Source organism: Photinus pyralis, unplaced genomic scaffold, assembly GCF_008802855.1.
Source record: "Photinus pyralis isolate 1611_PpyrPB1 unplaced genomic scaffold, Ppyr1.3 Ppyr1.4_LG8, whole genome shotgun sequence".
In the NCBI taxonomy this organism is placed as follows: domain Eukaryota; kingdom Metazoa; phylum Arthropoda; class Insecta; order Coleoptera; family Lampyridae; genus Photinus; species Photinus pyralis.
In genome coordinates this window covers 30503873-30528957 of record NW_022170819.1, presented here as the reverse complement: position 1 = coordinate 30528957, position 25085 = coordinate 30503873, and the positions used below count along the sequence as shown (strand labels likewise).

At 36.2% G+C, this 25085-nt stretch overlaps 2 protein-coding genes and 1 long non-coding RNA gene across 6 annotated transcripts in view; 2 read left to right on the top strand and 1 right to left on the bottom strand.

The window, feature by feature from the left end:
• LOC116179088 (guanylate cyclase 32E) overlaps positions 1-25085 on the bottom strand; it is a 74923-nt gene that overhangs the window by 19919 nt on the left and 29919 nt on the right. For all 3 annotated transcript variants that reach the window (XM_031498797.1, XM_031498798.1, XM_031498799.1), the window contains exons 3-8: positions 22261-22443; positions 22079-22196; positions 3205-3354; positions 3047-3155; positions 2912-2996; positions 2709-2861 (exon numbers count right to left, since the gene is read on the bottom strand). In XM_031498797.1, coding sequence (XP_031354657.1) covers positions 2709-2861; positions 2912-2996; positions 3047-3155; positions 3205-3354; positions 22079-22196; positions 22261-22443 — 798 coding nt within the window. The remainder of the gene's footprint in view (positions 1-2708; positions 2862-2911; positions 2997-3046; positions 3156-3204; positions 3355-22078; positions 22197-22260; positions 22444-25085) is intronic.
• LOC116179089 (facilitated trehalose transporter Tret1-like) lies at positions 13657-15465 on the top strand. Of its 2 annotated transcripts, none has more exons than XM_031498800.1 (6): positions 13657-13748; positions 13798-13877; positions 13936-14154; positions 14202-14604; positions 14788-14922; positions 14970-15465. In XM_031498800.1, the coding sequence occupies exons 1-6, from the start codon at positions 13688-13690 to the stop codon at positions 15431-15433; spliced, it is 1362 nt and encodes a 453-aa protein (XP_031354660.1). In that variant the 5' UTR covers positions 13657-13687; the 3' UTR covers positions 15434-15465. The 2 variants fall into 2 exon arrangements, with proteins under 2 accessions (XP_031354660.1, XP_031354661.1); XM_031498801.1 differs by having other exon boundaries at positions 13677-13719.
• On the top strand, positions 16693-17514 carry LOC116179090. The gene is made up of 3 exons (XR_004146953.1): positions 16693-16831; positions 16886-17334; positions 17386-17514. It is a non-coding gene; the product is annotated as an uncharacterized LOC116179090 (long non-coding RNA).

Genomic DNA, 25085 nt, shown 5'->3' with positions numbered 1-25085 from the left:
ACTACCCCAAGGAGTTCAAAATAAATTTGTCAACGGAATTTTCGGTTTACGCATCGGAAATAGCAGTCTGGACATCCTGTAAGTAAAATGTTTTAATTCATTTGATAGGACCTCGAGGAAATTGGTTAAATTGTCACATTAATGTTAGTTTTTATTGTAAATTTAAAAATTGTTTAAGTAAGTTAATTCTATTTGTACTTTGCGAGTATCATAAATCGTTATATTTTAATCATAACAACGACGTAAGGTAAAAGTTTTATCTGGCCATATGCTTTGTAAAAGCGTGCAAATTAATTGGCCTTATTTACTAACAACGCCACGTGCAAGATAACGAATGCAAGTGTTTGGAGTTCGAGCGATGGCTTCGGGAATAGTGGGCGACGACGGGGAACAACATATCGAATTTTAAGTATAACTTTAATTTTTCTATGCTTGAAGTATTACGTATCGAGTACCGCTGTTAAGAAAACAAAGTCATTGTCCAGGTTTTGATGAAGTGTTATTTAATTAAAAATCTTATCACCAGTGAGCCAAGATAATTATCATCCATCAATTTATTGGGTTACACAAGTGAGTTTCAAAAGTTGTCAGTTCTGTGTAAAGTGTCTTTTATTTGATTTGTTCGTGGTATAAGCGGATCGTGTGTGTTCAAATACCAAATATGACACATTTTTATGCACACAGTGTATAAAAATATCAATAACATGAACTACCAACATTGGAATTTCCTTCTATTGATCTAGTCGTACCAGTTCTAAAATGTGTTTCTTTGAAACCAATCCAATTTGTCGTTCCGTACACAATAACATTGCATGCAATATATTGAAATTTTGATTCTAATTAACTTTTAGATGTCAATCAGGTTGAAATTTTACTTTTACATAAATAAAAAAAAATTACCTTATAAATCCAGTAGGTATGTCATAAAAGTTACGAAGAATCCACTCTTTAATTAATATATAACGCCAAAGTTGTGAGGTTAGTCAATATACCCAAATAAATGTTCTATTTCTTAATGAGTTTTCTTCATTCCGTTAATGAGAATATTTTCACGAACACGAAAAAATATAAGTCAATCGTCTCTCTGATCTTACGACAGCAGCATTTACAAATAATGGTTCTTTGTACTAGCCAAATTAGCGCGTACACTTATAAAGCCTCACTGTATACAAGGAAAGTGTTTTAATAATTAATAGTCGTCACTTCCTTTGAAATTTCGCTATATTCCTTGTTGTTTTTACTACGCGAGTACAATTGACACGTTTGCTTTATACTCAATTCCGAATTTTCCTGTTTTAATATAATAACTCAAAACTCATTCTGCCTTCTTTTACGGTACAAATATTGGTCGCGATGGCTACAGGACAAATTCATTAAACCGGCCCGAAACCGCAAATTTTTTAACTATCTTGAATAAGCACCCTTTACTGTCGCTTCAATAAAAATAACTTTCTTTTCGCTACTGTGACGTGTGGGCTTCCGTGGTCAAGAAGCTAATCCTTAAAATATTTCCGCAAAGTTAATTTTTTACTTGGTTCTACCTATAAAATGGCGGATCTTGAATCCCGGCGGACATCTTTAATCGTTCTAGTCTTTTCTTACTAGCAAGCCCAGATGGTTTTAGAGTAGAGACCTTCCTACGCAACTCAAAACTGTAGATTTTGCAGTTTCCAAGCCAGTGATTTTATCACGCAAATGAAACTCAATATGCCTCATTGATACAGTGTGAAATCTAGGATAATCGCCAGGCACCAAAGTGACAACTACCTTTCTAAACCGGACCGATCGATCCTTTTGGCTTTTAGGAGTTTTAAGCACAAGGTGTTGACAGAGATAACAGGCTGGTGATGGGTGACGTCGCTTTTTGATACTTGAATGTCGGCCCCTCTGTTACAAAAACCAATATTTATTTGAGTCAAAAATAATTGAAAACCCTAACATCGTTACAACTTAAAAATTCCCAATTCAATTGATTCCTGCGAAAAATGGAAGAACTCAAATCCCAATTATAAGCTCTCGTTAGAGTACGAAAACGCACGTCATTCATAATCAATATAACCTTCCTTGCTATTGTAATAATTCTAAACCCCAGGCTTTACGTAATACTTGCTCATCATCCAAATATTTCATTTTTTTTAATTCTTTGCAAATTTGGTACCCTGCAGCGATTGGAATAGGTCCGCTATTATCGATATATAAATTGAATGCATTCCTCCAAACTTAATTAATATCTAAAATTAATTGAACCGTATTAGCGATGTAATTAAATTTTGTATAACATGACCTTTCCCAACTTGTGTTTGCTTTGATATACCTGGGTACCGACTGGAAGTTTATTTACCCCTGTACGGACTCACATGCCGCCCCTTCGGTCTCTGTGCAATATTTTATAACACGAATGGCATTACTTCCGCAAGGAGCAAAGTAAATATTTGGCAAGGACAGTCCATTTTCACCTTCAAAACGTTGTAGTAACGTGTGTTGTAATACATATTTTTCCATTTTACAAAAACTTCGTGAATTCGTATTGCAACTCAGTGGGGAGCACAACAATATACTGTATCATAAAACACAATTACTATTCAGGCGATATTCTATATACACAATACACTCTATAATTAAAAACAATTTTTTGAATTGCATGTATTGTACATGGCACATTACTAATTGGCGGTCATGCTCACATCAAGCAATACCATAAAACTTACATCGTTTCCTTGCACGGAGTGGTAGGAACGTTCCAACATACGCTTAATGATGGCCGTTCCGTTTCGTGAATCTTCATTACTTTGGAAAACTTCCGTTAAAGCTCTCGCATAAATCATAACTGCGTCGTACAAGTACGCGGCCTGAATGGGAACCTGAAAAAGTCTTAAATAAGTTAAAATTCGTCGACATTTTTCCCTCTTACAGATATACTATCGAATATTTTGTGATGATATGGAACACAGAAGGGTGGTTTCGCCGACATCGCCTTTATTTGCTCACAAATGTGTCTGAAAATATAGCTCGTCAGCGTGACCCACAAAAATGTTGAGTAGATTACTTGTAATTGGGATTTCTGGGATGTGAAGGGGTAAGTTTCAGAACCGACCTAAATCCCATAACGTCCTCGGTGTTTCCCCACGTTTCGTTGAGGAACGGATCGAGATATTCTGAAAGAAACTCTGCTTTAAGTGTTCTTCCGGGGATTTAGGTACCTACCTCTTTTCATGATACTAATTTTACCATTGGGGTCGTAAATTTCATCATCCACCGAGATCACAACGTAATCGCCTTTGTCTAATAGTTTACGTCTTTGAAGGCATCTGATAAAATCGATTAACGCGATGTGTTCGCCAACAAATACGTACACTGTAAATAGAAAGTTGTTAATATATTGAACTCCATAAGCACAAATTACTAAATTTCGTTGTTATTCGGAAACACAAAGGCGTGCAATAGTATTTTAGATTTGAAGTTTACTGTAAATTAAGTTGATGCATGAGTAACATATCCAGAAAATGTTTTAAACAAACATTGGCAGCGAACTCTGCAAAAAAGCTCACATTACCTGTTTACTTAAAATGAACGTAAATACTCTACAAACGGGAAAATCTTATTAAATGTGCTAGCTCAGGTGTTCCAGAAAACGTTCAAGTGCATCGTTTAGGATAACGGTCATATGCATATTGGTAGGTAAATAACGTTTCGATAACGTGGAAGAAAATTGGGAAAAGATTACTAAATCTTTCGAAGTCAAGCTGGAATATCACCCTAACAAATTAACGGGAAGCTACCAACGATTACCTTGGTGCTAATCAAGTTAAAATGATTGAATTTATTCAATAGTCTTATAAAATATAAACATTAAATCTTTATTTTTGCAGCTTTCTAAATTGATTATGACACATTATGGCGAGAATACAATAATCATCAGGGAACGCGAAAGTATGTTTAAATCGAGTTTAATTTAATATAAGCACCCCGACAATTTATTTAATTGCGACCCTTCGGAATGCATTCAACGTTTAATGTCCACTCTCGAAACCACTCTTTTATTTTTGCCTTTCCTACTTCTAAAGCAAATGTGTGCCCAACTTGTGAAAGACGTATTATGGATAGGTAACTAATGGTTGTGTAACGTCATTTCGGTCTAAATACCAAAAATAATGACGGGACACCCTGTTTCAATTTATTGATATATCTAGGAGATTATTTACGAAATAAACACAAAGTTATTTCGTTTCATTTGTATTTGTACCTCAGTGTTGTTTTTTCTTTTAGAAACTTTGTAATTTTTGGTTTTAATTCTATTGCTTTTGTAATTTATTCAATTTAGATGTTAAGCGTAAAACACATCTGATCAAATTTGCGTGCTTTGTAAAAGGTTTTGTCTGGTAATTGCGGCAAGAAGTTTTATCAGGCGACAATTAATTAAAGCGCATATTTTATCCCTATTAAGGGATAAGCGCGTATCATCTGGAGAAGTGGGGACGTTTGGCGCGTTCAGTCGTGTTTGGCGGTTTATTAAAAAAATTTAAAAAAAATGAGGTGGAAGTGGTGTTTCCTTGTATACGGGTTTTGTTTAAGACGCATTTTTATAATAAATCTGTGCAAAAGCACGCGTGTTACCCGATTACGAAAAAAGGTTTGTCAAATTGAAGAAGGGAAGTAGTTGTAGTACAGCGGGACCTTTTGCTAAGGTTCTCCTCTTGTTAATTAAAAGTTAAACGTTTCTACCTTGCGAACAGCCACAGAAAATTTGCGAATTTAATAAAGCAAAGTGAAGTTCAGAAACTGCCAGCGTTTGTAGAGCTAACTGCGCCTTATATCGCAAATCTTTTACTTTACAAGTAAGCTTTGTAAGCCTTTCTTTCTTTCAGGGATCTTGTTTTAATTTTGTTTCATTGTGTTTATTCGAAACCATTGTTCGACCCAGATAAGGTTTTCTTGTGATCATAATGTATAATAAATTCTTTGGAATTTTTGGAAGTTGATCGAGGCTACCAAGTCTCCCAAATTGAAAAATTCTAAGTCAATACAAAGCTGTAGCCAAGATTTATTTCGGTAGGGTTTGTACATACAGGGTGATTCCTATAGTACCTGCCACCGTTTGGGAGCGTGTAGGTGGTGCGTAGGGGAGTATTTTGATATAGGACACTTGGGGTCGGAAATCTAAAATAAGGGTGCCAGAGCCAAATTTACCTTCTGGAATTTCGCGCCTGTAGGTAGGCAACCCAACCGGCCGGCGGTGCACACGGAGCGATCTCAGGCGGCGATGTGTGGCTGACACTTGATCAGAATTTTGTTTAAACCCACGAAATCCCGTCTGCAACGACGCGTATCAAGTGAATAAACACTATGGCAATAGTATAATAATAGTTGGCTAGATGTAGGAAGTGCATTGAGAACAACGGTGGCCACGTTGAACACTTGTAAACGTTATTGCTTTTGACTGTCGTTTTCCCTCCTTCCCTCCCATGTCGCTTCCTCGCGCTAACTCGCTCTGCATCGCTCCGCGCGAAACGTCGGTCGGTTGGGTTGCCTACATACAGGCGTGAAATTCCAGAAGATAAATTTGGTTCTGGCGCCCTTATTTTAGATTTCCGACCCCAAGTGTCCTATATCAAAATACTCCCCTAGGCACCCCCTATACGCTCTCAAACGGTGGCAGGTACTATAGGAATCACCCTGTATATTTTGGTAATTATTGTCTGCCATTTTTTCTTGAAGTAGTTAGATTTTTTAACTAGCTCTTATAGATGATTCAAAATTAACGAACTTGTACAAACCTGTGCTATTTAAAGCTAACTACGTACCTCATCATTGTCCCCATATACTCAATGATAAGGCCAAACATTTATTAAGAAAATGTAGCGCATAAATTAAGCATACAGTAACTGGAAATTAGAAATTTATAACAATTAGGTAGGTTGGTAACAAAATTAGGTTGCGTGAGTTACTTAAGTCGTTCTACGGTAATCTAATTCAAGTGTAAATTGGATTTACCAATTACTCACTTCGAAAATGTCGCTTCAGATGCTGATTCACTAACTGTACAATAGAGCAGATGGTTTTCCTGAAACGGTAGGTTAATAAAGACCGTTATTATAATATAAGAGGGTTGATTAATCCTTCTCTGAATGCGAACTTGAATCTTTTCTGCAAAACAATTAAATCTCTACGGCTACCTCATGACATACATTTTACGATGGTATGGCTAGTGAAAATGTTTCCTTTTTTTCTTTTTTTGTTTTGACACTTGGTTTATTGACTTGTCTGTTAGCAACAATAAATACAAAAAATATCATGGAATATAGTGACGAGATAAAATAGATCTAATTTAAACTTCTCTTACATGTTCTCTATTTATAGCTTTTACTAGGAAATTCAACAAAAATAAATCTTACTCGTGGCCACGTTCTTTTGAACTACCCAAACTTCATTATCAGTACGCCGCAAATTTTTTCATACAAATTACACTTTATCTATCTAATATAAACGGCTTTATGTGACCCATAATATGGTATTAAAATTTTCCTTGCCATCAATCAAATATAGTTTACTAAAATTTGTGTTAAACAGCCCTTAATTTCATATAAATTAAATCACTGTACCTCATATCAAAATGTTCTATGGCAGACGATGATTTTGATACAAAACAGACTGGGTACGGTCCTGCTTGCAGCGACAATATTTCGGAAATTGGTCAAGGGGGAAAATTGGACCTTAGCGACGCTACCCTCACTTTACGGATTCTCTTGGAATTAATTCTTTCTAGACGTAATTTCACCGACGCAATTAAGCGCTCAGTTTCCACCAGTGTATAAACGCCCGGTATAAGGAGGCGCTTCGCCGAAATATTTGTGTTGGCTCTACGAGAAGATAAAAAAGGTAATTGGTTTAATTTCTGGAGTTGTGTTCCAGCCACCGCTACCCTAATTAACGCGGCAAATAATCCGCCGTTTGCAACAGTTCCAGGGCGAGGCAAATTAAGCCACGTTAAGCCAACATTAGCAAGTTTTTGTTTCCTATATTAATTCAAAACGAACTTGAAACCAGTCGACGCCATGCAGTTAACGTAGATAATGGGTTCTATTGCAGAATTTTGAAATTTTACTCTGGCCGTTTGTATAAGTATAATTAATCGTATATAAATAATTGAGTTACAGATATGTTGGAGCCGTTGTATAAATTTCAGTTAAAATAGTTTTATTTCATTTTTGTATAGATGGAGTATGCATACATTGCTTTTAATTTTAGTTTGGGAAATTTTGGGTGATAAGATTTTCAATTCAATAGTTTTGTTGTGGTAAAGTTCTGTTGCGTGTGAGGTGTATCTATCTACAGCGTCGTCATTAATTAATCGTTCACCTATCGGTCAATCAATTAAATATTAGCCATCCTGATCTTTTCCTTTACCTCGCCATATTCTCCTTGGAACACAAGAAAAGAAAAATAGCGATTGAACGACGACAGGTGAGTGCGATTTTTTTCCTATTTCAATTAACTAAAACAAGATAAGAGTCTCCGATTAATTCGAGATGACATCCATCAGATGCGCTCTTACAAAACTTGAATTTTGACACGCATCTCATATTTTTATATTTATTTTTTTTTATGGAAGGGCGTAATTAATTTTAAAAAAATTTAATTTCTGAGCGTGTCGCAAGGAATACGTCGGCTGCTTGGTTTTCCCGTATACCATTTCCACATTTCGTGGAGATGTGCAAAAGGTAAACGCTTAATTGAGCAAGCGGTTCTTTGGCTACCGACCAATTTTGGATTTGATGGATTTCATCGTTGTCTCTGGCTGACTTCCTGGAGCTTCCGACGCAATTGTAACCGCCGCATCTGGTCTATAAGCAAGAACACGTTCCTACTGCCGAATACTTGTCAAACTGCAAGTTGGCGTCCCTTGGTGGCGCCTGAGTTTCAGTACCGCCACCGCCGCAGTCATTGTTTCCGTTAAATTTGAGCTGTATTCATTTAATTGAAATTACTCTGACTTTAATTACATGTGTTTGTTGTTGTGGTACACTGACTGGCAAAGTCCGTCCCATACATTCTTGTTTGTCTTGGAAATATCGCCGTATCGGTTTACTATATGAGCAGCGTTACAAATCGGTTTTCCCGGGAAACATCGAACTACCTGCTCGGGCGCCAAAAATGTATGTGACGAACTTTGTCAGTCTGTCACACAATAAGAAAGCACCGGCACGTTGAATTAATTTGTCCTTGGCCGAATATGTCTGTCTTAATTTATGCTACGGAACTCGCCTACTCAGCTTTAAAGTTTCTTTTTACACTTCCACAAAAAAAACCCTTTTTTTTGGCATGGATAAAAATGACCATTTCCATTGATGTTTTCAATAAACTCATAAACTGTCAAGAGAAACCCAAAACTTGGCTGATGCTTAAAGATTTACGAAAATACCAAATAGTCGATTCTTATTTTTATTAGCACATATTAATTATTAAACACGAACAATTCAACAAATAAAAACGCACAAAAATGTAAAATGTAATTCTAATTGCACTCTGACAATTGATTTCGCGTCATATATCTCTAGATCTTCACTACATTGCCTGAGTGGATATCCCTTAATACAACAGTCAGCACAACGACTAGTAGAAAATATTCACATCATCCAAAACTGTCATCCACGAAGTCAGTTCCCGATACCTACAACTATGACTGAAACCACCGGAAGTAACTAACACCAGCGACATCTGAAACAATCACTTCCAAATATTGTACTCTGCGAACCATAAAAACTTGGTCAACACAATCTAAAAATCATTCAACAAACAAATTCGTATACTCCAATCATCTGCAATCTGCCGTAAAGCGTCTCAAGCATTTGAATTGGATCCGTAAAGTTTCGACGCACCCTAATTTTAATGTAAGTTACCAACAGCTCAAGAAAGAAGTAGAACGGCAAATCAAACAGGAGAAAATTAACTTTTATTCGAAAGTCATAAATATGTCTGACAATAAAACAAAAACTCTGTGGAATATAGTGCGCGGGAGATCTATCAACTCCCCTAACAAAAATATTCACATCCGTAGTAGTCACGGACAGATTCTTAAAGATCCTTATGAAGTATCTAACTATTTTGGAAATTTCTTCGTAAATTCTATCCAAAATTTGGTTAGCACCAATCCTATAAACCGCAGCAAAGACTTCACGAAACAACTAAATTTCTGTCCTAAGTCATTTTTTATGCCACCTGTGACGGAAAATTGTGTGTTGGATGTCATAAAGGCTCTAGGGAATAAAAAATCGAAAGGTCCTGATGAAGTTCCTATCGCCATAGTGAAAGAGTGCCGCGTTGCTTTCGCGTACTATCTATCTATACTGATAAATGTATCGATACAATGCGGTAAATTTCCGACCCAGCTAAAAGTAGCAAAAGTTATACCAGTGTACAAAAAACTGGATCCAAAGGACCCGTCTAACTACAGACCAATTTCAGTGCTATCAGTGTTTTCAAAAATAATTGAGGAAATTGTGTGCGATAAAATCTCTGCATTTTTGAATAACAACAATGTCTTAAGTCATTCTCAGCACGGATTTAGAGAAAACCGCTCAACAGAAACTGCCACGATTGATTTCATCCAGGAAATTCATAAAGAACTGGACCGTGGGAGGGTAGTGATCGCAGCGCTCCTCGACATCTCACGGGCTTTCGACACTGTAGACCATGAACTACTTGCAGAAAAATTAAATGCAGCAGGCATTAGAGGAAAAGTTAACGAATTGGTGATTTCCTTCGTGTCGGATAGAAGTTTCAGAGTTCACATAAAGGGAGAGAAATCAGAACAATTTAATATCGATATTGGGACTCCACAGGGAAGTACCCTTGCTCCAATGCTTTTTCTAATCTACGTTAACGATATGGTCGAGTATCTGGGAAAATATGGCATTCTCTTTATGTATGCCGATGACACCACTATTATCGTCTCAGCCTCAACTCAAGAAGAAACGATATCAAAGCTCGAAACTGCGCTCAGTTTATTTATGAAATGGTGCTTTTATAATAAACTGAAAGTCAATATAAACAAAACAGCGTGTATAGGCTTCAGCTACGGAACTAGAAACCCCCAAACTATCTCAATTCGAACCGACGACGGACAAATTATTAATCTTGTTGAAAAAGCTACTTTTCTGGGAACTGTTATCGATAGTAAGTTGACTTTCTCTGACCATATTGACCTCGTCTGTACAAAATTAAAAAAACTACACTATCTTTTCCTTAATTTAACTAATTACCTGCACAAAAATGCATTACTCTCAGTTTACTATGCCAAAGTGTATTCTGCTCTTAGTTACAATATTATCGTGTGGGGACAAGCAACAGAAGCTTGTAGAGTGTTTACCTTACAAAAACGAGTAATCCGGCGTATATACAATCTAAAATTTAACGAATCGTGTAGAGACACGTTTAGAAACAATAGACTTTTAACCTTTGTGCCAGTTTACTTGTTAAAAATTTTAGTGTACATTCATAAACACCGACTAGTTTTAAAACGCAACCGTGACAACCATGAATATTCCACTAGATCTGGAGATAATTTGTATCTTCCGAAATGCCATCACTCAAAATTCAAGAAGTCGGTCCAGTACGCAGGGTGTTACCTTTACAATGTACTATCACCTGACATCAAGAATATTACTAACACAAACACTTTCAAAAATGTGCTCAAAGACTTTCTCATTGTAATGTGTTGTTACACAATCCAAGAGTACTTGAATGTCATCTAAATAATAATGTTTGTCCAATATTCGTACAATGTGTGTGCTTTATACCTACTATTGATTGTCTTTGTGTGACTTGCCTTATCTATTGTAAAATAGCTACAAAGGTCTAATAAATTATTATTATTATTATTATTATTATGGTCGGTGTTTCTTGTGAGAACTCAGGTCTAGCCTGGTTAACTAATCGCACGGATTAAAATCAAGTAACGATTAGTATCTGTGTCTGTGTCTGGTGCAGTGTTATGTAGGGTCCTTAAAAAAAACCACGTGCATTGGCAATCTAGGGATAGTATGTAATTCATACTTACCAACATAGGTATTGATGGGCACAATAGCCAACGCTATCAAAAAAGAGGAAAACAAAACAAAACAGAATCATTATAATAATTCCTGTAATTTCATTAAATGGATTTTATTGTGTGTTTCTTTGGCTTTGCGTTTGGGTTGAATACGAGTGGGTTGTGATAACGTGGTGTGTTTCTGTGAAGAAGGAGTTTTGTGTTTTTTATCTGTGCTAGGACGTGTAACTTTATTTGGTGGACCTGTCTTTGTGGTGCATGTTGCGTTACTTGTATTTATGGTGTTTCTTCGTTCTTGAGGTTGTATTTGTGAGGTTGCTTGGGTTTTTGGTGGGGATATTACAGTATGTTGTGAGGTAGTAGTGCTGTTAGGGTTGTTGCGTTTGGGTTGAGTACGAGTGGGTTGTGATAACGTGGTGTGTTTCTGCGAAGAAGGAGTTTTGTGTTTTTTAACTGTGCTAGGACGTGCAACTTTATTGGGTGGACCTGTCTTTGTAGTGCATTTTGCGTTACTTGTATTTATGGTGTTATCATTATTATATCATTATTATTGTCGGTGTTTCTTGTGAGAACTCAGGTCTAGCCTGGTTAACTAATCGCACGGATTAAAATCAAGTAACGATTAGTGTCTGTGTCTGTGTCTGGTGAAGTTATGTAGCGTCCTTAAAAAAAAAAAATTCACACACGTACATTGGACATCTAGGGATAGTATGTAATTCGTACTTACCAACATACCTATTGATGGGCACAATAGCCAACGCTATCAGGAAAGAGGAAAACAAAACAAAACAAAATCATTATAATAATTCCTGTAATTTTATTAAATGGAGTTTATTGTGTAAGTGTTTCTTTGGCTTTTCGCGTTTGGGTTGAATACGAGTGGGTTATTATTAATTATTATTATTATTATTATCGGTGTTTCTTGTGAGAACTCAGGTCTAGCCTGGTTAACTAATCGCACGGATTAAAATCAAGTAACGATTAGTGTCTGTGTCTGTGTCTGGTGAAGTTATGTAGGGTTCTAAAGAAAAATAAAAAATAAAATAAAAAATTCACACACTCACATTGGAAATCTAGAGATAGTATGTAATTCACACTTACCAACATAGCTATTAATGGCACAATAGCCAACGCTATCAGGAAAGAGGAAAACAAAACAAAAATATCATTATAATAATTCCTGTAATTTTATTAAATGGAGTTTATTGTGTAAGTGTTTCTTTGGCTTTGCGTTTGGGTTGAATACGAGTGGGTTGTGATAACGTGGTGTGTTTATGTGAAGAAGGAGTTTTGTGTTTTTTAATTGTATTTATGGTGTTTCTTTGTTCCTGAGGCGTATTTGTGAGGTTGCTTGGGTTTTTGGTGGAGATATTGCAGTATTTTGTGAGCCTGTGGTGCTGTTAAGGTTTTTGCGTTTCGGTTGTATACGAGTGGGTTGTTTCTGAGAAGAAGGAGTGTGTTTTTTAACTGTGCTAGGGCACTTTGTTTGCGTTTGGGTTGAGTACGAGTGGGTTGTGATAACGTGGTGTGTTTCTGTGAAGAAGGAGTTATGTGTTTTTAACTGTGCTAGGGCGTGTAACTTTATTGGGTGGACCTGTCTTTGTAGTGCATGTTGCGTTACTTGTATTTATGGTGTTTCTTTGTTCTTGAGGTTGTATTTGTGTTATTGCTTGGGTTATTGGTGGAGGTATTACTGTATTTTGTGAGCTAGTAGTGCTGTTTAGGTTTTTGCGTTTGGGTTGAGTACGAGTGGGTTGTGATAACGTGGTGTGTTTCTGTGAAGAATGAGTTATGTGTTTTTTAACTGTGCTAGGGCGTGTAACTTTATTGGGTGGACCTGTCTTTGTAGTGCATGTTGCGTTACTTGTATTTATGGTGTTTCTTTGTTCTTGAGGTTGTATCTGTGTTGTTGCTTGGGTTATTGGTGGAGACATTACAGTATGTTGTGAGCCTGTAGTGCTTTTAAGGTTGTTGCGTTTCGGTTGAATACGAGTGGGTTGTTTCTGAGAAAGAGGAGTATTGTGTTTTTTAACTGTGCTAAGACGTGTAATTTTATTGGGTGGACCTGTTTTTGTAGTGCATGTTGCGATACCTACTTGTATTTATTGTGTTTCTTTGTTCTTGAGGTTGTATTTGTGTGGTTGCTTGGGTTATTCGTGGAGATATTACAGTATTTTGTGAGCTAGTAGTGCTGTTTAGGTTTTTGCGTTTGGGTTGTATACGAGTGGGTTATTATTATTATTATTATTATTATTATTATTATTATATTTTCAAGTAGTGCAACAAACCCAGATAGAACGGTCGACACCTGTCCAGCCCCATCTGAGACGACAGCCAAAAGCTCCGACATTTTGCTTATCCCAGTTATGAAAGTTGGTGACGAAACCAAACCGTTTGATTTAGTTTAAGTGCGTAAAGGTTTGTTTGCTAGAAAAAACGAAATCGAAAATAACCTCTCGATCATTGGCCGATGATAAAGATAGTTAGTCTGAATTGTCATTTTTAAAAACGAAAAATTATTGATAATGTCGAGTGTATGTCCAATACACATGATTATATGTGATATCTCGCCAGATAACTTTATCTGCCTATTACATGGGCAATGAAATTACATTTATCGCCAGTTTTCCAACTCCCAAAATGAACCCGTTCGAATATTTCAAGCGAACGAGGTACGTGCAATATCTGTCAGTATTTATTGGTAACATTCTTCCAGTTGTGCACAGTGTATGTGACGATCACGTTTTCAGCTTCATTGGTTTCTTCGTCATGTTCCATGTACATGTCTTGGTCCTCTCCAGTAATACCTCAGTTAACATTTTTTTCTTCAGTAAGTATTATTGCAAAATGAAAATGGCGAATTAGAAATGCAGTCGGAACGTTTTTAGGCCGAGGTCTCGTGGATTGTGTCAATTTTATCTCTAGGATCAATACCAGGGTCGATACTTGGAGGCCTGCTATTGAATAAAATCGGCAGGAAGAAAACCATTCTGTTGGCTACCGCTTTTCTGTTTTTTCCATGGGTTGCTATAGCACTATCCACTGACGCGGTTATTTTTATGATCGCGCGTTTTATGGGAGGAATTGGGATGGCTCTCGCGCCCATTGTAAAGTTGGCGGATGTCCAAAGAAATGTGCTAACGTGCCATTTCAGACTGTTCCTGTGTACATCGGTGAAATAGCCGACAAAGATATTAGGGGAAGACTGGCATTGGTTTATTCACTTTTGTCGACGTCTGGAACTGTGTTGACGTTATCTGTCGGACCCTATATATCGTATAAGTGGTTAAGCGTGTTGGGAGCCGCTTTTCCGGCAGTTTGTGCCCTGGCGCTGTTGCCATTTCCCGAGTCGCCCTACTACCTACTTCAAGTAGATAAGAGAGAGGCCGCGCGGGAAAGTTTAGCTCGATTAGCTGCAAAAACCGAAAATTGCGATGCCACTGAGATACGTTTTTTACAAATTGAGAAAATAATAGCGGATCAAAAGAGAGAGCGAAAATCTGTAAAAGATATCATATGGAATAAGGATTTCCGAAAATCCATGCTATTAGTACTTGGTTAGATTTATATTTGTTAGTATTTTTAGTGGAGAATTAACCGCCTTTATCCGGCCTTCTATTTCTCAACTTTTTTTACTGGAAAGACGTATGTGGTGGTTCCGCTTGCCAGTACTCAAGTGTAGCCCCTCCGTTTTCAGTGGAATCATCAAATTCTGAGGAATAATAAACTTGACATTTTAGGTATGAAAACTATTCATCAGTTAAGTGGTGCTAATGGCATAAAAGCTTACATGGAAACTATTATGCGGCTAAGTCAGACGGATATACCACCTCAACTGTCCAGTGTCATTTTTGGATCGTCGCAAATACCTTCCGGTACATGATCATATAGGCTGATTAAGTATTTTAATATATGCTTTCAGTGCTCATTTCTGCGTTATTGATCGATAGACTGGGCCGAAAGCCACTAATGATCGTATCGACGCTAGGTTGCGCGGTAGGCCTCATCTGCGAAGGAGTATATTTTTATCTGGATTATTTGGGGAACATCGATCTATCGCCTGTTAACTGGTTGCCTACATTTGGTTTAACACTGTTCCACATTATGGTCTCATTTGGTGTAAGCTCTTTGCCTTACGTACTGTACGGTGAACTGTTCATCACAAGTGCAAAAGGACTGGCTGGAGCCATACTAATCATTTATAGTGGATGTCTTACGTTTGTTGTCATGAAGTCATTTGGTCCCGCTGTAGAGGCGCTTGGGATCTACGTCGTGTTCTGGGGGTTTGCCGGTGCCTGCCTGTTGGGAACTTTCTTTGGTGTTTTCGTATTACCCGAAACAAAAGGAAAAGCACTTAATGAAATACAAGATTTGATAAACAAATGATGACAAAATTAATAGATTATCAAAATTAAATATGTCACAACAATAATGTGGGAAATTTTTTTCGCGTTCATCACGAAACGTGTCTATTATATAACTCTAACGATAAAGATAACTATCTATCTCAAACTAAAAATTCCTTAATATCTCGCTGAGAGTTTGAATTACCTAGACCATCATGTGCACCCAATTTTATAAGAGGAGGCTATGTTAAAATTTAAAAAAAAGTACTTCTGCAAAAGCAAATTTTGCAATTTCAGAAGTTAACGGGAGAAGTTTATCTCCTAAACATATGACGATTGTCTTTGTAACAGGCTGAAAAAACCTTTAAAAAGTGAGGTTAAAAATAACATCTGAAAAGACCAATTTGCAGTTATGACGCTGACGAAACGCATATAGTCTTCAATTCTTTTTTCAATAGGTTGCAAAAAAATCGCTCCAATCAGCACAAATCTACGCACAAATTTTGCAGATTCAGATATTAAAGGGACGAATCTAACCTCCAAATATTGGGATAAAATTACAAATTCTACAAAAGTCAAAAATAAGACAAATAATTGCCGATTAGCCAAGATTCAAAATGGAGTAGTGTACGTCTCCCAAAACCTTTTCAATCCATCTTCCAACACGAATAAAAGAGTTCACTAGATTTTACAACTAAAAAATAAATTAAATAATTCTTATTGAATGATGCAGGGATAACTCAATAGTATGAGCTTAGGCTGTAATCTCGAAAGCTATACGATGCTCCGTTGCCGATATCTCGATCGTTTTATAATTTATAAACCCGTATTACGCCTTAAGTTTCCAGTTTTAGTCATCACTCTGTCTGTAGATGAACACCCTGTATCTAGTTGGGCGCTTCGTTACGAAAAGTGTCGTGCTGAAAGTATTCGTGGTGGTTGTAGGAGTTGAAGATAGAAGGTAAAAGTAATTGATTTAATTTCTGCCGCTGTTACCATAAAAAACCGTAATTAATTCGCCGTTTGCAACCGTTCCAGTCAAGATATTTCAATTATCTTTGTTACATCCAAAAGCTCTTGTCATTTAGAACACGAGGGTGTAATGCCCCTTTTGTCCCCGAATTGCTTCGGAACAAAAGTGACCGATAGCTGTACCCGCGTGCCCACGGAGGAAAATGCCAGGGTTCGCAGTTTGTCAGAATTCCAAAGGAAGATATCACAGCTAACACTGCTAACAGGATTTATTCTTTATAATAATTATAAACAAAAGTATTTGGATTTTTATAAATAAAATAAAATGTCTTCTTTGAACGCGACCCAATAGATGTGGTCGCGTCTATTCTGTGGTATGGTGGCGCCGCGCCGTCGCCTTGTTAGTTGACCCTGGACTTGACTTGATGTCTCGTTTATAGTGCTCTCTGTAATTAAATGTTTAATGGTATGGTGTTTTAACATATGACATAAACAAGTGGTGCTATTGATAAATGATAAGGTTTGCAGTAAACAGCATATGGGTGGTCACAATCGTTTGTACTTGGTCCAAGGTTACATACAAGCTGACTACAATCGCAAAAGAATGCGGCGGAGATAATCCAGTCCGGTTCACACCAGCCTGAACTACTTCAACCCTCCAGGTACAACACTGGCTTGCGCCGTATTTTCCCTGCCTTTTAAAATTGTAGGTCGTTTTAATACGAGCCGGTTTTCACCAACCAATATTAAAACCACCGATTTCTGCAGAACCTTGTAAACAAAAATAGAAACGAGAAGTGACGTTTGGGAGCTTAGTACAATCGTGAAGCGAATGAGGATCAGTCCGTCTCCTCTGGTGAATTCGCCTTTTATTTCCACCTAGACCTGGAGGTGGAATTGGAAGGGCTGCCTGCGTACATAGAATGTGCGGTAACTGATATGGGGATTAAACACTAGCACCACCTGTTGGTAATAAATTAAAATTCCTCTTAATGGAATTAATTAAATTTACCCTTACAGGTCCCTTACAAGGGACAATTAATATTTTAAGCTCCGTTAAGTCATTATTGACAGGTTTTAGTTTCCTACTATGATTTAAAACGAGCATTAAAACTGCAAGGCTATACGCCGGTATCAGTTTGATAAGGGAGCTTTTGGCCTGACCTGAGAAACTCCAAGAGACAATGAGTGTTAATTAGGATTATGACTTTCTTTATCAGGCAAATCAAGTAAGTGTAATTAACGGTAGCTGATTATATGAGATAATAATAATAATAATGCTTTATTTGCCCTACAGGAACACCCATTTACAGGACAAAGGCGAAAATACATAAAGAAAAGTGATTAATCCTAGATTAGTAATAAACGCTAAAAGTGAGAACAAAAAAAGAGAAAAAAAATACTCTGCAGAAACAAATAATGCAAAAAAAAACAAATGATTTGAAAATAAAGTACCTACGCCAAGATATTAGGAATTATTTAGACGCTATTTCAAGAATATATTTATAGCAGTTATAGCAGTAAACCGCATCCCATTAAGTCTTAGGGGTCTCAAAAAAAACCGCTCTTAATTAATTTGAATTAGAGGGCCAATGGCAGACCTTGAGGATGTCGGCAGGCCGCACAATTAATGAAAGAAGTTTTAATTTTTGGATGTAGAAAACAGAATACGCCGGCGGTCTTGGAATTTCCAACGTTACCTCCATGGCATGGCCGAATTTTATAAAAGGTAACGCCGTTTTCTTCGAGGGGATCTTTTGCATCTTTTCAAATTACTTTCGTAAGTACCACAATTTTTGAGCTTTTCAGTAAATTTATTTTGGAAACCTCACCGTATTTTAAATCATCGATTTTTTTGCATTAAGTTTACCGCGCCGAATTTACTGCTTTTGCTTTTTCTTGTACAGAAATTTCTACCGCTACGTTCAATCGCAGGGTAAGCCTTTTGCTACTTTCTATTCCATGAATTATAAGGGGGAATATTGTTTCGCTTTCCTGCACTTGATTTCCTGTAGCAACCGATAATGAATGTGTGCATTGTTGGTTGCGTTTCCGTTAGGGCAATCGCTAGAGTAACCGTTTGCCATAATTTTGCTTTCACATCCTTTGCCAGAAGCTGTTAGGAAATATCCGTAACCAAGACAATGATAGTTGGCAGTTGTGAGTTAAAAAAATGGAATTATTACAATATTATGTGTTTTCCTATTAATAATATAGCACATTATATACCAAGGTAGAGAAGTCTAGTATTATTGCCTGAGCACTAAGATCACGAGGCGCTTGCGCTGATGGGTGTAAGGTGCGAATTAGATAATCGGCCAACTATTTCATAACTATTTATATATTTATAATTGTTAAGTGAATATCGAGCAAATATATAATTACAATGTAACTGTATCGAAAACCAGTATATAATTAAACGTTAATCAAGTAGTCGACGAAATAAAAACTACAGGTCGCAACGGCCTTGTTGAGTTCAAGAAGGGCGCTTTCTGCTAATCTGTAACAGACAATAACACAAACAAAAAAATTAAAAGGTTAGTGAATAGCGCGGCACATAAAATATTGCGTAAACAAAGCTAACGTGTGACACGGAGGCAATCGGATATAAAAACTGCAATTACTACTCAATAAGAATCAATAATTCGAATTACTACACACTAGGAAAAGCAAAATTTTGATCGACCACGGATTATCCTTACAAACGTCGGGGTATAAATGCATAGACGTGACGTTAATTCAAGAAAAGTACTTTATGATGCACAAATAACTACATTTCTATTGGTCCAATCAATTCAAAACATAACGTAACTAAAACATGTAGATATCAACTTCGGACAGAGTCTCGGTAGCCTTAAAAACTTATTTACAAAGCAACAGTAGCTAATATCGGTAAACCAATGTATATATAGGATATGAAATGTAGTTAAACTAATGCAAATTGATGCTGGGAGTCACACAAAAGTAACAGTAGGTAATGTAGATTCAATCGGGACTCGATAAGTGTATTCTTCAGCCACGACACAGGTAGTGTAAGTAAAATCAGAGATATCGAAGTAATTGAAAAACTCGTCTAAACTTATGCAGCTGCAGAACCAATCAATACCAAAAGGCTGACAAAAATTGTCGAGTACTGTGTGTTCTTCTACAAGTAATGATCGAATTTGGTCTTTATGCAAAAAAGTGCGTGCGCCGAAGAAATTAAAGAGAACTCAGCACAACCTCCGTCGGCGAAACAAAGAACTTCACAAATTTACTACAGGAATTAACTTACATCTAAAACTAGTGGAGAATATTGGTGTTTCGGTATTAAGTTGAACCCCAATGGATAATTTTGATTTTCTTGTAAACGAAAGGAGCACAAATTTGGAGATTGGCGCACAAATGAGCACAACATTTTAACGATGTTACAGATTAGGGTGTCGAAGTGCTAACTTAATCCACTCATTATTTGTCCATAGTCTATCCACTTGAAGAGTTCAGCCTAAATGCGTTTAGAAGCGACTTTAGGTACGCAATTTCTAAAATTCTTACTGAAAGTTATTTAAAAGAACATCCAACAAATTTCGCAGCCAAAGTTGGTAACTGTATTTCAGTTCATAACATACCCAATGTTTGTCAACAAATAATTTGATAAGCGTCAATGAAAGCCTTATCAAAAGAAGTAAAACTGAATTAAATAGAACACATCCCCTTGAGAGGTATTTCATTTTCCAAACTGTAGACCTCTTTTCTTAACGCGTAAAAATTGCAGGGTATCTTTCTGGCATCGATTACGTTCTCGATGTATTAATGCTCTACAAGTTTACTCTGTAAACCTATTTCCTACTACTACATGTTGCCTTCATTTACTTTATAAGGTTCATTAAATAGTAATAATTTACAAGTTAGTAAGTTTGTAACTAAGTTCTCCTACTACGCACACGACACATTTCCGTTACGATCGTTCACAAAGAAGTTCCAACGAAAATAAGTTCGAGTAATACTGGGACCATAACCTGATGCGATCCGTGGTTAAATAAATAAAGAAGTCTTGCACCAATTGAATGGTGGTAAAGATAAATATAATTTAACATGGCAAAAGGCATCGTGACAATTTCAGTATCTGTTATTTATACTAGTATGTCACTCTCAAATCAACACATTAACAATCGAAATCATTAAGGGCCATTATGGAATATAGTAACTGCCTTCTCATTCTCATTCTATTAGATTTAATTACAAATTCCAACCCCTACCCTAGTGTTAGTAATTAATATTATCAAATATTGTAATTAATATGCACAGATGTACCCTTATTACCCTACACTAGAATTAAGGATAAATCTTTTCGTATGTCGAGGCCACGCTTTAATTGAAATCAACCGAAATTTGATAAGCAGATATAGGCATTGTGTATTCGGTTACGACAATAAGATATATCGTACATTCAAAATCTATTTTATAAGGAATATCGTATAAAGAACATTGTATAAAGAGCATTCAGTCTTCATTTAGATGTAGATACATGTAAAGGGCGAAGTTCACTTAGAGCCTACATCGCCACCAGTGTGTTCTTTCACTTAACCCATAACATTAATTTTGAATATAACACTATATGTTTATATTATTTGTAATTAAACAGTAGTTTATAAAGTAGCGCTCTGAATAAATGAACTTGAGTGATCGTTCTTAGATGAAACATGCTTTCCATATTATAGTAGCACATCTTGAGTAAACGTTTTTAGTAATGTAACGCTTTAATAATTAATAATATAGGTAGTCGGTGTGATAACGTGCGGTATTCTGGAATTTATAACAGTTTTATTAATTTTAAAATCTGCATTCGTTTCCAAAATATCGCGCTGTCCCATTTTCGCTGAACACCATGTATATTCAGAACACTGTGGCAGTTTGATGTTTGATTTAACCAGCACACTATACAAGTTTAAAGGTAATTTTTCAGGGAAAAGGTTCTACAGTAAATAATTGTGCATCTGTCACTAAGCTCCAGTCGGAACAATTTAGGAAATTAATAAGAAGTTTCCCTTTTCTAATAAAGAATCCATATGCTGTCAGAGTAAGAGAGTTCAAAGTCGTAAATTGAGTAGTAAAGCCTATTACATTTTCAATAGATTATTACTGGTAACAACGTCTGTCAAACGTAATCCCCCTCACTCCAATCCCTAGTGTTCCATTTTCAATTTGTATGTGAACGATTTCCGCAGCGCTACATTACCATTTATAACTGTAAAGGCTCACTTGTAATACTACAAACTGTCGTCAGTCAGGTTTCGCATTTTTACAAAATCTAAAGTTTGCAACGGACTGTTGTTCAACAAAAATTCGTCTTCGCCCTGAAAGCTTTTGTTGAAGTTGAAGATAATGTTGATTGTATTTTAAATTCCATTAGACTATAAGATAAGTTTAAACAAACTTAAAAGTTTCGAATAATATTAATTTAGGAGAAACTCGCGCCGCTTAATTAATTTACCAATTGTGCCAAGCGAAACCTCATTATGTTGCTATATAAGCTGACAACGGTTTTAACAACCATCAACCCCTCCTATCACATGTTTGCTGAGAGGTTACTTATTTTGTATCCTTCAAACTAAAGTGGTGGATATAACCCAGATTTCCGAAGTAGGTACTCAATTCAATTGAAACACCGATACACCTTCTGGATTGGTCACTTTGCATACAAAATATGAATATTATATCAATTCAAATTTACCTCTTGTACGTTTAAACGTGTCGGCGACAATGGCGTCCATTTCATCTATATTTTTAGGAATATAATCAGAATACAGTTTAACATCTGTGACAGTAAGGCCGTGAGCAGTTGATAACTCCTGTAATGAGAAATTCGAAAAAGTGCACGCGTGGAAAACGTAAATAGAAGAACGTGAAACTTACTTCGATTGCTTCTCGTACTTCGCTGCCGGAAGCGGGGTGATATCCGGAGACGAGGACGAATTTACGCCATCCAAATGCCGTTAGCAGTGCGACCACGCTTTTTGATACCTTACTGGAGGGCGGCAGTGTTCTGGCGAACGTGTAAAATACGCGTTTGTCGGAAACGCGGGTTTCGCTGCATTTCTGAAATTAAAAGGCTTTATTGATCAAATGTAGTAATATTCATCAAGGTAAATAGAAAAATGGTCATCTTTGAACAATGCTTAAAGATTTGAAGGTGCCTTTTATTGCTTACTTAAACTGGATCTTGGTTACCAATCTAAAATGGAGAAACTAAAAAATGTTGGCATAGCACTTTTATATGAAAAAGACACTTTACTTTAGCCAAGGCAAGAACCACTCAATTTCTGGTTTTCGAAAGTGTTTGGAAAACTACGTTTCTAACTGTTCGTAAAAGAAATACTTTCGAATTGCAGCTAATATCCGACTGTCTCAAGACGCGTTAACGTTACCTATAGTATTAGTATCGGTTTTTTCAGGCACTCTCGTCATAATCTCCTAAAACAAGAACTAAAATAACGTTATCTGCAGCTACGTGCAGATGCTTTTTTGTTGAACGTTCTTAAAATGTGAAATGCATAATTTGTCATTTTAATATCACCAATAAAAAATTAAATAACTACTGAATTATGTATATTATTGAAAATATTCGGTAAATGTTGCTGAAATTTGGTTTCTGATGACCTGAGAGCAAAAGTGCCGTTATTGACAACCTACCGCTATCTTCTACAGTATTTATCCGAATTTTATAAAATTTGAATATGGCCATTTGAAATTAAGGTAAACAAGATTCCAAGTGTCAAGGTGCCTTACATACTAACGCTCTCTTAAACTCTAAAGTAATCATCTCATTTGAATGCGCGGGAATCCACGACTTTTTTATCGGGAAAATTCCAGAGTGCGACCTTGCACCATAAAACAAGGTCACTTTTTAGTTATGTAACCGAGAAATCCCCTTAACCGAGACCGCGACCTTTTCGTTGGGAAAGTCAAACCATAAAACGGAATCGCTACTTACTAAGAAGTAGACATACAGCTTTACGATATGGTTTTTTCCGAGATTTATTCCCTATGTCATATTAATTAATTTGAATATCGTTGCGTTCGCTTCTGTACTTTTATTTTCGTTCGTGTGCGATGTATTCAACTGAAAAAAAGTTCATATCGGCAATTAGTATATAGCGCCGCGTGAGAGATCCATTTTCTGTGAAACCAGAGCTGGGCAGAATACTTTCAAAAAGTATTTGAATACTAAATACTTTTACGTCCAGCACAAGCGAATACTAGATACAGATACATTGAAAAGTATTCAAATACTTAAAAAATAAGTACTTATTCAAATACTTTAGAATGTATTCGAATACTTTCAAAAGTATTCGAATACTATAAAAAGTATTAATATTCGAATACTTTGAAAAGTATTTCATTAACTTACTTTGAAAAGTATTCGAATACTTGTCACTCACATACATTAAAAATTTAAAATAGTATACTAGATAAAAGGCTTAATATTACTTAAAAAATCAAGTTATACTTTGTATGGGGTTACCTTTTTTATATTTCTATTGTTATATACAAATTTAAGGGGAGTAAAAGCCTATTATTATTATTATATTATTATATAGGAGGTACCTACCAGGACCTTCCTTATACCAGTTACATCCTTAAGAATACGTGTACCAGTTTTCAAAGCGATGGTTTCGTGCACATGATACGTACGCCTTTCTGAAATTAATCCTAGCGATTTTGGAACAGATCCATTTTTGACCATCCGTTTGTCCGTGTTTAGAAACGTGCGATCGCTTTGAAAATTGGTATATATGGTCTTAAGGATATAAGAAAGGTCCCTATTGTTTTTAAGTTACGTAGACTATCGAGTTCGGTATTCAGATGTATCGGATTTTTATATTTAATTTTGTGACAATGGAAACTTTCCCTAAACATTTCTAAATTGTTCTTAAATATTTGAATAACTTAAAAGTACTGCCTTTTTTTGAGGCCGGAAAAAAAATTGTCTGAGATCGACCGGGAAACATTTTCTTATAGACTTTGGCCCGTAGAATCCATAATTTCAAACAGTTTGAAGATTGGGCTACTAGATCAAAAGTTACAGCCCTTTGAATTTTTTTTCGAAATTTGTTTTTTGTCCATAACTTTTTATTGAGAGGTCTAATCGAAAAAGTACGAATTGTTTTGGATTCTACGCACCAAAATTAATAAGAAAAAGTGTTTTCCCGAGAAATTTTGGTGTAGTCGATTTTTGGTAAAAAAGGAAGGTTATACACTGCCTTTTTTTGAGGCTCGAAAAAAAAATTGTCTCAGATCGACCCGGAAAAAAATTTTCTTATAGAATGTGGCCTGTAGAATCCATAATTTCAAACAGTTCCAAGATTGGGCTACTAGTTCAAAAGTTACAGCCCTTTGAATTTTTTTTCGAAATTGGTTTCTAGTCTATAACTTTTGATTGAGAAGTCTGATCGAAAAAGTACGAATTGTTTTGGATTCTACGCACCAAAATTAATAAGAAAAAGTGTTTTCCCGAGAAATTTTGGTGTAGTCGATTTTTGGTAAAAAAGGAAGGTTATACACTGCCTTTTTTTGAGCCCCGAAAAAAAAATTGTCTCAGATCGACCCGGAAAAAAATTTTTCTTATAGAATGTGGCCTGTAGAATCCATAATTTCAAACAGTTCCAAGATTGGGCTACTAGTTCAAAAGTTACAGCCCTTTGAATTTTTTTCGAAATTGGTTTCTAGTCTATAACTTT

Coding starts and splice junctions, on each gene's coding strand:
- LOC116179089 (XM_031498800.1), top strand. CDS start 13,688: ATGAACCCGTTCGAATATTTCAAGCGAACGAGGTACGTGCAATATCTG. Junction 13,749..13,797: donor ATATCTGTCAGTATTTATTG/GTAACATTCTTC, acceptor TCACGTTTTCAG/CTTCATTGGTTTCTTCGTCA. Junction 14,155..14,201: donor GGATGGCTCTCGCGCCCATT/GTAAAGTTGGCG, acceptor GTGCCATTTCAG/ACTGTTCCTGTGTACATCGG.